Source organism: Mustelus asterias, chromosome 13 (genome assembly GCF_964213995.1).
Source record: "Mustelus asterias chromosome 13, sMusAst1.hap1.1, whole genome shotgun sequence".
Taxonomy (NCBI): domain Eukaryota; kingdom Metazoa; phylum Chordata; class Chondrichthyes; order Carcharhiniformes; family Triakidae; genus Mustelus; species Mustelus asterias.
Window position 1 is genome coordinate 20,220,500 of NC_135813.1, and position 15,334 is coordinate 20,235,833.

Sequence of the window (15,334 nt, forward strand, 5' to 3'; positions counted from 1 at the left end):
GTTATTCCAAGACAGCAGGCTGCTTTGAGCTGCCTGCCAATGTCATTCTGAAATTAGCAACTAGGAGGTGGTCATCAAGCACACTTCAGTGCCCACTGTCCCTTTGATGTTTTCTATATTTTTGCAGCAATACATGAGCTTCCCCAAGTCCATGTCCCCTCCCCCTCACCCCAGTTCATTTTCATGTATTAAATGTATTTAGTTTAATGTATTTTACATGCAGAGGTGCGACTACAAACACTCTCTTGCTCAAACAGGCAAAGAACGCAAACCTCTACTTCAGCAACGGTACTTTTTCTAGACCAAACTTATCAGGAACATGACCTACCTGTAACCTCATCACTGGCAACTGCTTCACTGGGGCTGGCTCGTTTAATAGCACTTCTATATTTATCCAGGATATCCTCGGCGGCCTGAGCCTGTGCATTCAACCTGGGAATTGGCTCATCTGGTAACACACAGAAACAGTGTGAACAAGCAATTCTGACTGGTCTTAAAAAAAACAGATAATTTATCACTTTGTTCTTTAAATCTTGTGTAATGCTATGTTTTAAAAACAAAGTCAGCATTGAGGTTTTTAATGACTCCCTGCTTAATATTCTATACCACAAAAAAAAGCACAAAAGAATTGAAGGTTTTTATTTTAACTCTGCCGAATTGAGTTCTTAAATGTGATCAAATTCCAGTCATGGCACCAAACAGTTGTGTGCATTGTGGTCAGATTATGTTCAAATAGCCATGCAAAATAATCAAATATTTTTTCATTGATTGGATATTAATAATAGCTGTACCAGAACGTCAGTTAAACAAGCCCGAAAATGCTGGTCAATTTTGTCTGCAAACTATTCATGAAAAATACTAGTAGGTTAGTTATTGAGCAGTTAAATTTTATGGATTAACTTTTGGGATCGATAACACCTTTACACAAATTTAAACAGCATACGAGATGGTCACCTGCGGCTTTGCTCGCAGGCAATCTAGGGCAAGACTAGAAAACACAATTTTGCATGCACAGAAACCAAGAAATTATGCCCACCACACATGCACAAGTGATCAGCAAAATGCAGCAGTGAGTATGAGCTCCCATGTCATCAAGATATGGAAATATAGAAAATGCTCTCACCCACCGCACAGCTCAAGCATCAAAGCTCTAGGAATACAGCAAAAAGCAAGCGAGAGTCCCTGAAAGTGGTGAGGTGAGATCTGTGCAAAGATGAAAAGTGGTTGCAGATACTGGAAAATGAAGATGGGTAATACTTGAGATTTGCTTTGCTAGAATTGTTTTAGGGATTGGTGGAGCGCATGGGGGAAAATCAACAAGATAACCAAGGACCTCAAATTGCTTTCCAAGGATTAGACATGCTGCTATGGTCCTATAGAAACTTCCTAGTGTGTGGAAATTTAAAGGTATTGCATTTGTCTTTAAGGATAGGGCTACAATATTTACAAGAACAGTTGTGATTCAGTATAATTCAGTAAATATAAAATGTAAACCAAAGTGTTTCACACCGTATGGACCTAGTGCCACATGGCAAACCTAAAGCTTTTATTTATACAGATAAAAAATTCAACTAAACATTCAATGCATCATGTGAACAGGAATAAGCAATTCAGCCCCTTAAGCTAGTTACACCATTCAATCAAATCATGTCTAACCTATACCTCAACTCCATGCACTTGCCATTAATTGATATTCCTCAATACTCATGCCAATCAAAAATCTAAAGACCACAGTCTTCGAGGTTTCAAGTCACCTAACATCTGCAACTTAAGGAATGTACAATTTCCGTAACAATCGAGTGTTTTCTGACTTCCCTCCTCAATGTTCAATTTTCCACATTCTTGGGACGTGGGAGTGACTGACAAGGACAGCATTCAACATCCATCTTGCGTTTGCCCTGAGATGGTAACAACGGTTCTATCTCTTGAACTGCTGATGGCTGTTTGATACCACTGATGAACTTTTTAGCTGTTTCAAAGGGCAATTAAGAGTCAAAAAGATTGATGTGGGACTAGTGTCAATATGCAGACCAGACTGGTAAGGGTTTCCTTCCCTGCAGCAGCTTCAGTCAGTATTCCAGATACCATTTTTATTTCCAGGCTTTAAACACACATCATTTAAATTTATCGATTTTATCTACCCCATCATCATTTTAAACATCTCAACCTTCGTGCAATGGATTGTAAGCTTTGTGTACTTTATTATTCCCTCTCCTAGCTTCTTCAATCACAACCTAAAACAGGTTAAACTTCTGTGAACTGCCACTGAAATTCAGCCTTGAATTGAGTCAGTTAATCAAACCCCTTCTTCACAATATTTCTACTGTATTCATTTGTAGAATCACAGAATGGTTCGAGTACAGGTGGCGGTTATTCGGGCCAGTGTGTCTGTGCCAGTTCTCTGCAAGAGTAATTTAACTCATCCCATTCCTCTGTCCTTTCCCCACAGCCCTGCTTTTTTTCCCCCATCTTCAGCTGCCTATCCAAATGATTTGGTTTGTAAAAAGGTGTGTGAAATTTGTCCAAATGGGCTGTTTCGTCTGAATATCTTAGAGCTGCTGGGAACCAACCAATGTGCATTATAAGGAAATACTGATCCTAAGTGGTTGAATCTCAACTCTTTCAAAGTTACATTAAAGTTCAAGGTCTAATCCGCCCTGCCCTGCCTGCATTCAATGATAGCCGATTATGGTTTCTTGATCAAAAGATTACATTTAGCACCTTTCTTTTTAACTTAAATACCTGAACTTTTCACTTTGTTTCTGCTGAGCTCCATTTTTAGCTTCCAAATTCCCTCAATCACTAAGTGCTCAAGCTTTCCAAGGTATAAATAGTGTTTTTTTTAAACATTGAATTGTCTTTACAAAATGTTAACCTTTTTATTCCTGGTTATTCCTATGATATCCATGCACTTAGGATTTTCATTAATTTTATTAATGTCACAAGTATGTTTACATTAACACTGCAATGAAGTTGCTGTGAAAATTCCCTAGTCACCACACTCCAGTGCCTCTTCAGGTACAGGGAGGGAGAATTTTTTTTAGGATGGCCAATGCACTTAACCAGCACATCTTTGGGCTGTGGGAGGAAACCGGAGCACTGAGGAGGAAACCCACACAGACACAGGGAGAACGTGCAGACTCCGTACAGACAGTGGCCCAAGCTGGGAATTGAACCTGGGTCCCTGGCGCTGAAAGGCAGCAGTGCTAACCACTGTGCCACCGTGCTGCCCATGCATCCAGCATTTAGCTTCAATTGTCATAAAATAAGCAGCACTACTTTCTTTAACCACATCATGCCTGGTACTTAATACTTCTACTTGCCCCGAAAGCAGTTTCAGTAAAGTTTTCTCTTTTTTAGGGATGGGGTGCAATGGTGTGGGAATAAAATTATTTGCAATTTTAAAGTTTAGAGTTTATTTATTAGTCGCAAGTAAAGCTTATATTTAACACTGCAATGAAGTTACTGTGAAATTCCCCTAGTCGCCACACTATGGCGCCTGTTCGGGTCAATGCACCTTACCAGCACGTCTTTCGGACTGTGGGAGGAAACTGGAGCACCTGGAGGAAACCCACGCAGACACAAGGAGAACGTGCAAACTCCACACTGACCCAAGCCGGGAATCGAACCTGGGTCCCTGGCTCTGTGAAGCAGCAGTGCTAACCACTGTGCTACCATGCCGGTAAATTAAAATTTCCAGAACATCCTTCTACATTTAATTAAAAAAACTATAACTTTTTATTTACAGATTCATAATTTCCCAATCTCAGTGGTTCAAGCTCTCATCATCTATGATGCTTTTGTGGGGAATGGAAGACCACCAGGAGTCTGCCAAGCAGTGTTTTTACTTATCACTGTTAATCTGGCTTATTGACAAGATCAGCTGGCACTAGGACAGCTGGCTGGCTTACTGGCTCTTTGTTTCCGGATGCAACAGATAAGTATACTGCACACTGAATGTGACATCAGAGGGACAATAAGCAGCAGACATTATACTTAAACTCCACTCATCAGAACAGTGGCATTCCTAATGTTTTAGGCTCTGCGGTGCTTTGTAAGTGGGTAGTCCCACAGCACTGACCTATCGGGCAGTGGCTGACAGGATCAATGCCGATGAGCGCACAAGCCTCACTGTTGCTGGTGAGCCTCTAGTTGATGTTGAGGGAATGCTTTTTGGCAAGCTCTCCCTGGTTCAGCAGCTGGAGTTCCAATGGATGCGTGCAGAAGCTGTGAACTGACAAATCAGTGAATCCCATATATAAGCAAAGAGGAAGAGAATGCTTCTGGAGAATTTTAATTATCTGCTAATTTCCCTTATTCACCCAGGGGAACTTTATAGAGGATGATTGAGATTCCATAATATTAGGTTTTTGTATTTAGTTGAAAAGGGCAAGCCTACAACCAAATCAACTTTGTCATTGAATTTTTATTTCCGGTCATATTCCTTCTTGTGTGATTCCATTTTTTAAAATTTCCATTTTAGTTGTTGAATCAGCTCAATTATGCCTTAAGCCAGTGGAGGGTTCTACAAATCAGAGCAAAACGATCCAGTCACCAAGGCTTCTCTGGTCAGAAGATCTATCTCCAACAACTTCTAATATTATCTTGCCTATAAGGGCAAAGATGACCTCAAATGAATGCAAGAGCAAGTGCAGATCAACCATGATCAAGGAAGACAGAATAGCATTTGCATAAAGCATGTGGCTAGACGAAAGTAGGAAAAAGAGGAGACTAGAAGAAAACCCAAAGTCATTGTGGTGAATGGGTGAAATAAGGATATCAGCCACACCAATATTCGATTCAGGAATTAGGTCACAAAAATATTCAATATAAAGCCCAGATAAAACCAATTTTTTCACGTTTTCTGTTTGAACACTCAAAGACGATATGTACTTCCATACTGATCACAAATTTGAACAAACTAATCAGTCTTCGTTGAGTAAAGCATCAGTTCTCAGCTGCCTTATTAGACAAGGCATCCAATGATGCTGGGAAGTGAGTGTGTTTTTTGGGGGGGGGGGAAAGAAAGAGAGAAGAGAGAGAAAGAACAGAGAGAAGAAGGAGATAGAGGTAAGTCAGGAGCGAGATGCAGAGTTTCACTATTCCTGTGCATGATTCATCCTGCTATAACAGGAATACTCGGTAGAAAATGAGTTCAGGGAGGAAATAAAATTAGAAACAAGAAAAAAAATGACTACTGGATAATGCCTGGCACTAAATTCAGGATTTGTTACATCTATACACCCACTTCTGAAATTCAGCCACATCATATGCATCAACTCAGACTTATCATCAAGAACTATTATTCATTGTATAAACAGTTAGCAATAACAATTTGCATTAACAGAAAACTTTAAATGGACAACAAAGCTTCCCAAAGCACTTCGCAGAAGTGTAACAGACTATTATGAAATCAAGCAAGATTAAAGATAGATAGATCAAATTATGATAAACCCATTGAGATTTTAATTATTGTGGAGATCACTTCCCCATATTCCAAGAAACGTTACAGGATGACCAAACTCTCCTAATAGTCTGGAAAAAAGTTACATCCTCTTGTAACCAAAAGAGAAAACGCTGGAAAATCTCAGCAGGCCTGGCAGCATCTGTAAGGAAAGAAAAGAGCTGACATTGAGTCCAGATGACGCTTTGACAAAGGGTCATCTGGACTCGAAATGTCAGCTCTTTTCTCTCCTTACAGATGCTGCCTGGCCTGCTGAGATTTTCCAGCGTTTTCTCTTTTGGTTTCAGATTTCAGCATCCGCAGTATTTTGCTTACATCCTCTTGTATTTGTGGCAATAAATATTTCCTAAAACAGGCTAATCAAAACTACATTCGATATTCTAGATGCGATCTCACCAATGCGAGATATAACTTTAGAATTTCCTCTCTGGACCAACATTGTGTTACTATTCTAACACCCTATGCTGACAACCTGTGCATCAACTTCCCCTTCACTTCAAAATCTTCTTCCTGTTGAGATACAGTAAGCAGGTTTTACTTTGTAAACCATGCTATATTTTAACTTCACACTTCAGAATCCTTTTAGGTTTATGTACTGTACATTATTACTCAAATCGACGAATTCAGACCCCACCCTGGATAAATTCTACTATGCAAGTCAATATGTAAATAGTTTCTAGAAATCCACTGCTTTCAAGCTGGAAACCTTCCAACGAAACACAACTCACTGCCGTCCATTCATGGGCCTGAAACTCGTGTAGTCAATTACATGGTTCATAAAATCCCTATAGGCTGTCATTTGGCCCATCAAGTCTGCACCTGACTCTCTGACAAAGCATCCCTCCCAGGCCCCATCCCCGTAACCCCACATAATTACCCAGCTAATCCCCCTAATCTACACATCTTTGGACAGAAAGAGGCAATTTACCATGGCCAATCCACCTAACCTGTACATCTTTAGACAGTGGGAGGAAACTGGAGCATCTGGAGGAAGCCCACACAGACAGTCACCCAAAGACGGAATTGAACTCGGGTCCCTGGCGCTGTGAGCCAGCAGTGCTAACTACTGTGCCACCGTTTAGTTTGAAATTCCTTTTCAAAGTTAAAGCTAGTTATGTGACATCCAACTTTTCACTTCTAGCCACTACATTGACAATTCCTCAAAAATATCAATGCATTGGCTAAGTATGACCTGCCACTCCCAAAACTAATGAAAGGCTCTCCCTCAAGCTGCCTCTTTATCCTTCACAATAGAGGTAAAGCATGCAAATCGATAATTTGTTGGTACTTTGGCTGCCTTTTAAACACAGGAGCTGCAGTAAGATTCACAATCTCCTTCGCCAACTTGCTCAGAACCCTGTTCAACCAGAGTTCAATTTCGGCCTTGGGTGACTGTCTTTGTGGAGTTTGCATGTTCTCCGTGTTTCCACCAAGTGTTCCGGTTTCCTCCCACAGTCCAAAGATGCACAGGTTAGGTGGATTGGCCATGGTAAATTGTCGCTTGGTATTCAAAGCTGTGTAGATTAGGGGGATTAGTGAGGTAATTATGTAGGGTTACAGGATAGGGCCTGGGTGGGATGCTTTGAAGTCATAATTTGAGGTCTGGGGCAGGTGCATTAACACCAATATATCCTCCCATGAGATTTATAAGGATTATAGTCTACATTCACAATTTCTCATTTCATTCACGATTACTGCTGGAAAATCATGGTTTAATATTTTACTTCTCTGTCCGTAGTCACATTACCATTTTTCAGTGACCCAACATCCCATGGCACACCTTTTGCAGTTTCTCCTTTGTATTTACAGCTATACGTGCTCCTGGTTTCTCAAATTTTCCTCATCAGTAACTTTGAATTTTTCAGTGTGACTTTATAGATTGCCCTATCTTACCACGTATCTGAACATGGTAAATTTTTGAAAAAAATTCTCCTTTGCCCAATGGGTTTCTCAACTTTCCATACTAGTGGTACACTTGTTTCTGGGATAAACTGTTTGCCTATCTGAAAGACATCTGTTTTACCTCCTATATCTTTTTTCCACATCCGTTTCGCTTAATATTTCCTCCCATGTTAATGCATTTCATTAAACTTATCAGCAAGCTTCCTTTAATGATACATCCTCACTCGTAGACTGAAACTGACATTCCATTCACAAGGTACGAAGTGGCTTATCATCTCATCAGTCAACATTAAATCCAGAATCGTACTAGGTCTTACAGGTTCACTGGTGTGTCATTGTAAAGGCTAGTCACACATAACTTGAAGAAATTCCTGCTCGCAGACGGAATATCCCCTTTATACAATCGCCAGGAATGTTGAGAAGACAAAAATCCCTCAATCACAATTAAGATCTAGCACACATCTATGATTTCCCACAATAGTTATCTATCTCCTCTGGATTGTTTGGTGAACTAAAGATTAATGCTATCACTAACATTTTTCCAATGAGTCTTATCTTGAACAACAACAGAAGGATGACCTAAAATTATGAAAGGTTTTGACAGAAAATGCAGAGAAAAGGTTTCCTCTTGTGGGGAAGAGCATAACTGGAGGCCATCAAATGAGATAGCTACAAAGAAATCCCATAGGGAACTGAGAAGAATCTTCTATACCCAAAGAGTGCTGAGAACATGGAACCGGCTACCACGGAGAATGGTGAAAATGGATAGTGAATGCATTGAAGGGGAAACTAAATGAACATGAGGGAGAAGGCAATAGACGATTATGATGATAGATTTAGACACAGAAATATTGGAGAAGGCCTTTTTATGACCTGTTTTATCTGAAATCTCACCTTGTTTTTAAAGGAACTCTACTGTTCTGCATCCCTGAATCTCTCTGCTTTCAATATACACCAGCCCTTGATATTACACATTTGATTAAACATAATAGAAAAGTATTGTTGAATTTGTGAAACCACTGATTAAACCACAGTTGGAGCACAGTGCATCTCTGGGTATTCTATCACAGAAACAAAATTGGAAAGGACACAGAAAGATTCACTTTAATTATACTAGGAAGAACAATTAATGATAACATTTAAGGGTTTTTTAAAAAAATGCAGCTTTTTCCACTGCAGAGAAAATAAAGAGGGTATCTAATAAGGAGTTTCAAAATTATTTTGGGAGGATAAATTATAAGAGATTGCTTACACTGGTTGGTAGGTTAGTAACAAGGAGTCAGGGATGCCAAGATAAGAGAACACATTAAATTAAATGTTTTCATACAGTCATAACGTGAATACTGAAGCAAATCCATGATTCAAAAGACAAGAATTGAGGAAGCCGAAATATAACTAATATAAGGAATGGACAGAGATATGGGATTAGTCAGCCATTCCAGTTGAAGGGCTCCATTGGCACAATGGACTGACTGGTAACTTGCATTGTAAATTCAACTATTCTCTGAATTTAGTCTTAATTAGTTAGCTAGCTAAACCTTAGGCATATGCCAAAAGAGGAAAACTGTGCCTCCTGAAATTGGTTGCTACACCAAGAAACAAAAAAAACCCCATGATTAGTTAGCAAGTTTAACTCTTGGCTACAGTTTTGAAAATTCTCCCAGTTAGTAATTCAGGTTTTAAAAAAACAGAAGGCTGTTGCTCCAGGCTGAAGTTACAAATTGTCATAGTTATAGTTACAACCAAGTCCATTAGTAACAAGATTTTAACTGAAAGCTACTGTAGATTTGCTTTTACAACTAAAAATGCCAGTCTTGACATGGGCATAATGAATTGTGAAATATGAAGGATGCATAATATGCTCCAATGGGTCACTGCAACTGGGATACTATTTCAAAAGTTAGTAGCCAAGAGTAGAAGAGGAAAAGTGCCACTTCCCATGCGATGAAAATTGGTTTTAGAGGAAAGAAAATGAACGCCATTTCCAATCTTAAGTGTAATCCAATAACCCCAATTGAAAATACAGATTTAAACAACACTCGATTCATCTCCGAAAGTGCCAGAAGGAAACCAATACAACTGTACTTCAGAAAGCTGCTGGGGCATATCACTATACAAGAACATTAATAGCAAATTGAAAACCTCACAATAGTGCTCTGGCTGTGACCTAATCACTTTCACAAAAATCGAAATTCCAACTCTGGAGTTTCATTTTTAGTTATGAAAACAGAAACTGTTGGAAATACTCAGGTCAGCCAGCAACTGTGGAGAGAAAAGAACAGGGTTAATGTTTTAGGCCACAGACCTGAGAAATAACTCTTACTCTCTGCAGATGATGCCTGGCCTACTGAGCAATTCTAGCATTTTCCATTTCATTTCAGATTTCCAGCATCTGCGGTTTTTTTTTTTCTTTTGCCATTCATTTTCTTGTCATCCCCTTTAAAAGTGGGCAAGACACCTCATTCAAAATTTGGTATTTTTTGGAACACTTGATAACTTGAAATGAAGATAACATCTTAATCGAAATATTTTCTGCCACAGCTCAGTTGGTCTGATTCTTCATTGATTGGCAAAGGTTTCAAATTGAAGAGGTGTTCAACCCCAGGATTCCTATTCTTCCTCAGCTCTCCACACCAATTTATAGACTGATGAAGACTGGTGGCCTAGGCCACAGATTATAGTTTTCAAAGAGACAGATTCTTTAAAAAAGACCAGTTATTGACAATGAATGGACCTACAATAAATAAAATTAAACAATGCAACCCCCAAGACAGTATACAAATTCCAGAATCCATTAACTGAAAGTGGAATTTGGTTTTCAATCACCATAAAATAGGTTTGGCCAACAATCCACTTTTCTTTGCTGATACTGGTCTTAAAGTTGGTCAGCAGAGGGTGCAAGAGACAGCACTGATTTTTATTGATATTTTTCTTCCTTCAAACCGCGATACATGCCCTTAACTATTATGTGGCTAACTGTATCTAGAACTTGACAGTTTTTAAATTTATGCCTCAGTGACAATCATTTAGAATAAGAATTACAAGTGAAATGTTACTAGTTAACAGTGTTCAGCAGTTCATACATATTACATATAAAGGATTACAGCTCAGAAAAAGGCCCTTCAGCCCAACCAGGCCATACCAACATTTCATTATCTAAATCGATCAGCAATTTAATTTAAAAAGCAAACTACTGCAGATGCTGGAAGTCTAAAATAAACAGGTTAATAGCAATTTAATTTCTTTCAATTTAATCCCAGGTTCAGTTCATATCAAAATTTAGTTTGATTTACCATTTAGATGGCACTTTGACACAGTGGTTAGCACTGCTGCCTCACAGCACCGGGACCTGGGATTACTTCCAGCCTTGGGTCGCTGTCTGTGTGGAGTTTGCATATTCTCCCCGTGTCTGCGTGGGTTTCCTCCCACAGTGCAAAGATGTGCAGGTTAGGTTGGTTGGCCATGCTAAATTGTCCCTTAATGTCAGAGGGATTAGCAGGGTAAATACGTAGGGTTACGGTGCTAGGGCCGGGGTGGGATTGTTGTCAGTGCAGGTTCAATGGGCCAAATGGCCTCCTTCTGCATTGTAGGGATTCTACGGTTAAGAGACACCAGTTTTATTACTTGCATCAAGTCTGGTTCCCCTTTATGCTCGACCACTGAGATCACCAAGAGGAAGTTTTTTTTAAACTGTATTTCAGTTCAAACAGGGCACACAACTTCTAACCAGTCTGTGAGGCATTCCAGATGTATGGGACCATGGGTAGCTTGGAATGCAGATACCAAGGACTGTTTTTGGGACCCTATTAACCTAGATGATATGGCTTTGTATCAATCTGAATTCACTGCCCCATTGTTTGCAATGGACCTGCTCTGGGATATTCTCCATAACAAAAACAGAGCAAACAAAGCAGGAAGGAAACAACTCGAAAACCACTGTGCAGTTTATAAGATGAACACTTTTTGGGGGGAAAAATAAGCCAAATTATAGTTAAATGTAGTATTTTCTGTTCTCAAATGCCTAAAGTGCTTTGGAATGACTTATTCCTCTTCAAGTGAATAAAAATAAAATCATAAATTGCTTCCTAAATTACTCACTGTATTCACTTCTGTTAACAAAAACATTTTAAAGTTTATTTATTAGTCACAAGTAAGGCATACATTAACACTGAAAAGAAGTTACTGTGAAATTCCCCTTGCCGCCACACTCCAGGTCAATGCACCGAACCAACATGTCTTTCAGACTGTGGGAGGAAACCAGAGCACCCGGAGGAAACCCACGCAGACACAGGGAGAACGTGCAAACTCCACACAGACAGTGACCCAAGCCGGAATCGAACCCGGGTCCCTGGCGCTGTGAGGCAGCAGTGCTAACCACTGTGCCACCATACCACGCACTTCTTTTTCTTTTCAGTGTTTCAGATCACTCATTACAAATTACACCTATATGCAAACTGAGCATCCACATGCCACTCTGGGCTAGTAGCAGAATTGTTTACTGCCACCACGTGTAACCTCATAACCCAACATATTCTTCAGTTGGCCATCAAGCCAGGCAACCAATCCTGGGTCAATGAGTATGCCAGGAGCAGCATTAGGTATTTGAAAATGAGATGCCAATTTGGTGAAGTTACAACATAAGACTACATGCATACTAAACAATGGAAGCAGCATGCTATAGACAGTGTCAAGTGCTCGGACGGCAGATCAGACCGAAATAGGAGGCGGTTCCACGAACATCCCCATCCTGATGAGGGGAAATCACTTCATTCAGCGAATCATTGGAATTTTCTGTCCCGGCGGATTGTGGATGCTCCATCACTGAACACACACAGGCTGGGATAGACAGATTTATGGTGTCCCGGAATAAAGGGTTGTGTGAAATGAGCAGGGAAAGAGAGTTGAAGCCCAAGACTGAATGGCAGAGCAGGCTCGATGGGCCAAACAGTCTGCTCCTGCTTCTATCTCGTGTTTCCAACGATGCTGGAGCCCAGATCTTGAATGAACAAGAGACAAGGCTGAAGCAGTTGCTATCATCTTCAGTCAAAAGTGTCAAGTGGATTATCCTTCTCAGCCTCTTCCCGAGCTCCCCACCATCAGAGAGAATAGACTTCTGCCTATTTGGTTCCTTCCACATGATATCAAGAAACGGCTGAGCGCACCGGATACAGCCAAGGCTCAGGGCCTTGATATTATCCTAGCTGCAGTACTAAAGACCTGTACTCCATAACCCACCCTGCGTCCCGGCCAAGCAATTCCCATACAGCTATAACACTGGCAATCTACCCAGCAAAGTTGAAACTTACTCGCGTATGTTCAGCTTAAAAAAAGGAAAATTACTGTCCCTTCAGTCTACTCTCAAGAAGTGTCAAAAGTGCTATCAAACAGCATTTACTTACTCAATTTGGGCTCCACCAAGACCACGCAGCTCCAGAGCTCATTAAGGGTTTGGGCCAAACATGGACAAGAGTGCTGAATTCCAGCAACAAGGTGAGAATGACTGCATGTGATATCAAGGCAACACATGTGGTTCAAGGAGCTCTAATAGAACTGGTAGGAAGATAGTTACAAGGCCAACTATCCAAGCCCCAGGACATGCACTGCAGAAATTCCTCAGAGCATTGCCATAGGCTCAACCATCTTTGGCTGCTTCACCAATGACCTTCACTATCATAAGGTCAGAAATGGAGATGTTTGCTAGTAATTTCACAATGTTCAGCACCATTTGCAATTTCTCGGTTATACAACAAGGTTTGTACAACACTCAGGCCTGGGCTGATAAGTTGAATCAAATTTGCACATGATTCAAGTGCCAGGCAATGACCATTTCCAATAAAACAAGTCGAACAACCTCCTCATGACATTTAACAGTATTACCATCAACGAATCCCCCAGCAGCCTGGTCCATTAAGAGGAAATTTAAGTGGATCAGCCACATAAACACTGTGGGTGAAACAAGTCAGAGTATGGGCAACCCGAGTGATTCACCTCCTGACTCCCAAAACCCTTTCCACAAGCTGCAAGGCACAAGTCAGTATTGTGATGGAGTATTCTCCATTTGCCTGGATGGAAGCAGCTTCAACAACATTTGGACATCATTCAAAACAATGCTGCCTACTTGATTTGTGCCACATCCACCACCTTAAATTTTCATCGCCTCCACCAGCTGCACACTATGCATCAGCTATAAGATTCACTGCAGCAATTTTACAATACTTCTTTAAAAACACCTCCCTTATTCACAACCTAATGGCTACTTTTACCATACAGGCAAGTTAACAAGCAGTCTAGGGATGTTCCTCTACTCAATTGATAATGTAGCAAAGGTCACTGCAGAATGATTAAGTGCAAACACCTTGGTCATTTTTTCCAATCCTCCTTCCCTAGCTCATGGACAGAGGCAAATGATCGCATTCTCTGCAACAGTTAGTTGAGATTAATGCAAATCAGGGACTGGACATGATGTGCTTGGTCTGTAAGTTTTAGTATTAATAAATGTGATCAATTTACCTAGTGAATCATCAGGGAGTCCTGCCACTACTTTGTCCAACTGTCACAGATTTGCAAGCCATTTATCCAAACACCAATTATCTGTATCGACTAGTTAATTGGCTAGATATCCCAGCATAATTATTCAATTCTCCTGTGCATCAGCGCTATCATTTAACACAAAGGAATTAGTAAATGATCAGTATCCAAAGTATTCACTTGTCCAAACACAAGTGCTTCTCCAATCATTTGGATCATTGTACTGTAAATGCAGCTATCAGGTAGAAACTTCCATGTAAAGAGCTATCTTTCATAGCATTAAAATCTGCTGCTACTAAATGGATCGTTAGACATGCAATTTTTCTTGCCATTGGGGACTCAACTTCCCCGGACTGCAGATTTAATAATCCGATTCTTCCTTCAGACTCTACCCCTTCCTTGGTCTTGATTGTTTTAATTTCTCAGCCGCCTACAAGATTTCCTTCCTCTTTTTGGTCCAGTGAAAAATAACTGTTATTCTTCATTTAATTATAGCTTTAAACTTTCAACAAACCAAATACATCAAAATTAATTTTGCTTTAACAAACAAGACCGGAGATTTGTTCATAACAAAGGAATATGCAAAGCAATCATTTGATTATTGCACCCAATGAATCCTCACCTAGAAGGAAATGAAGTGCTAATTATTGCAGCAGGAACTTGGGAAAAGTTAGGAACAGGGCGAAGGGAGATCGAGAGAGAAGAAAAGCAGAGCAGCAGAAAGGCAGGCTACCAAAGCACTCAAAATCACTGACAGAGCAGAGACACAGGCTGGACATCTACACTTTTCTTGCAATTGGATCCTTGGTATTAAAACTATATACTGGGCAATGAGCAACTGGACAGTTGTGATCAATGTGGTGGTCCTACAATAATTAACCTTCCAGACTGGAGGTGTATGTTAGCACCAGATTTAGCGATTACAGTGCAAAGTCAGGCACTTTTGAATCACAGATACAGATTGTATGTTTGTACTACATGGTTAGTGTGATTTTCATGCATGTGAAGTAAATACTTCTTTAAAAAAAGCAACTAAAAAGCTCTGATGTGTAGTTTATTTTATTTTTTTTAAAGATATTCCTGTTTCATGCGGGTGTTATTTGTCTTTGTAGACCTCATTCACCATTCGTTATGTAAGGTAGGATCAGCCAACCTTGCATGGCCTGAAACCTTTCCTGTGCACCATCTTCTTTGTCTTTTTCTTGTTTATCTTTCTTCCTGAAGGAAATAGGAGCTAAAGAGAAAATATACCGTATTACAAAAACAAAATAACTTCATCGCATGCAGGATGAAGAAAATCATGGCTTTAACCAAAACCTTGTGGTGAAGTGTAATTGACAGCAATGAAGGTTTTAGTGTTAGATAACATTATTTACACTATTATACTAGTTAAGCTGATATTCAGCATAAATGTTCAGTTGCATTTCTACCTGATAATTA

At 40.0% G+C, this 15,334-nt stretch overlaps 1 protein-coding gene across 17 annotated transcripts in view; it reads right to left on the bottom strand.

The window, feature by feature from the left end:
• Nucleotides 1-15,334, bottom strand: part of gapvd1 (GTPase activating protein and VPS9 domains 1) — a 107,241-nt gene that overhangs the window by 12,706 nt on the left and 79,201 nt on the right. For 11 of the 17 annotated variants that reach the window (XM_078226466.1, XM_078226474.1, XM_078226468.1 and 8 more), the window contains 2 exons: nucleotides 15,018-15,128; nucleotides 329-448 (listed from right to left, as the gene is read on the bottom strand). In XM_078226466.1, the coding sequence (XP_078082592.1) occupies nucleotides 329-448; nucleotides 15,018-15,128 (231 nt within the window). The remainder of the gene's footprint in view (nucleotides 1-328; nucleotides 449-15,017; nucleotides 15,129-15,334) is intronic. The other 6 variants (XM_078226476.1, XM_078226475.1, XM_078226481.1 and 3 more) reach the window with 2 other exon arrangements.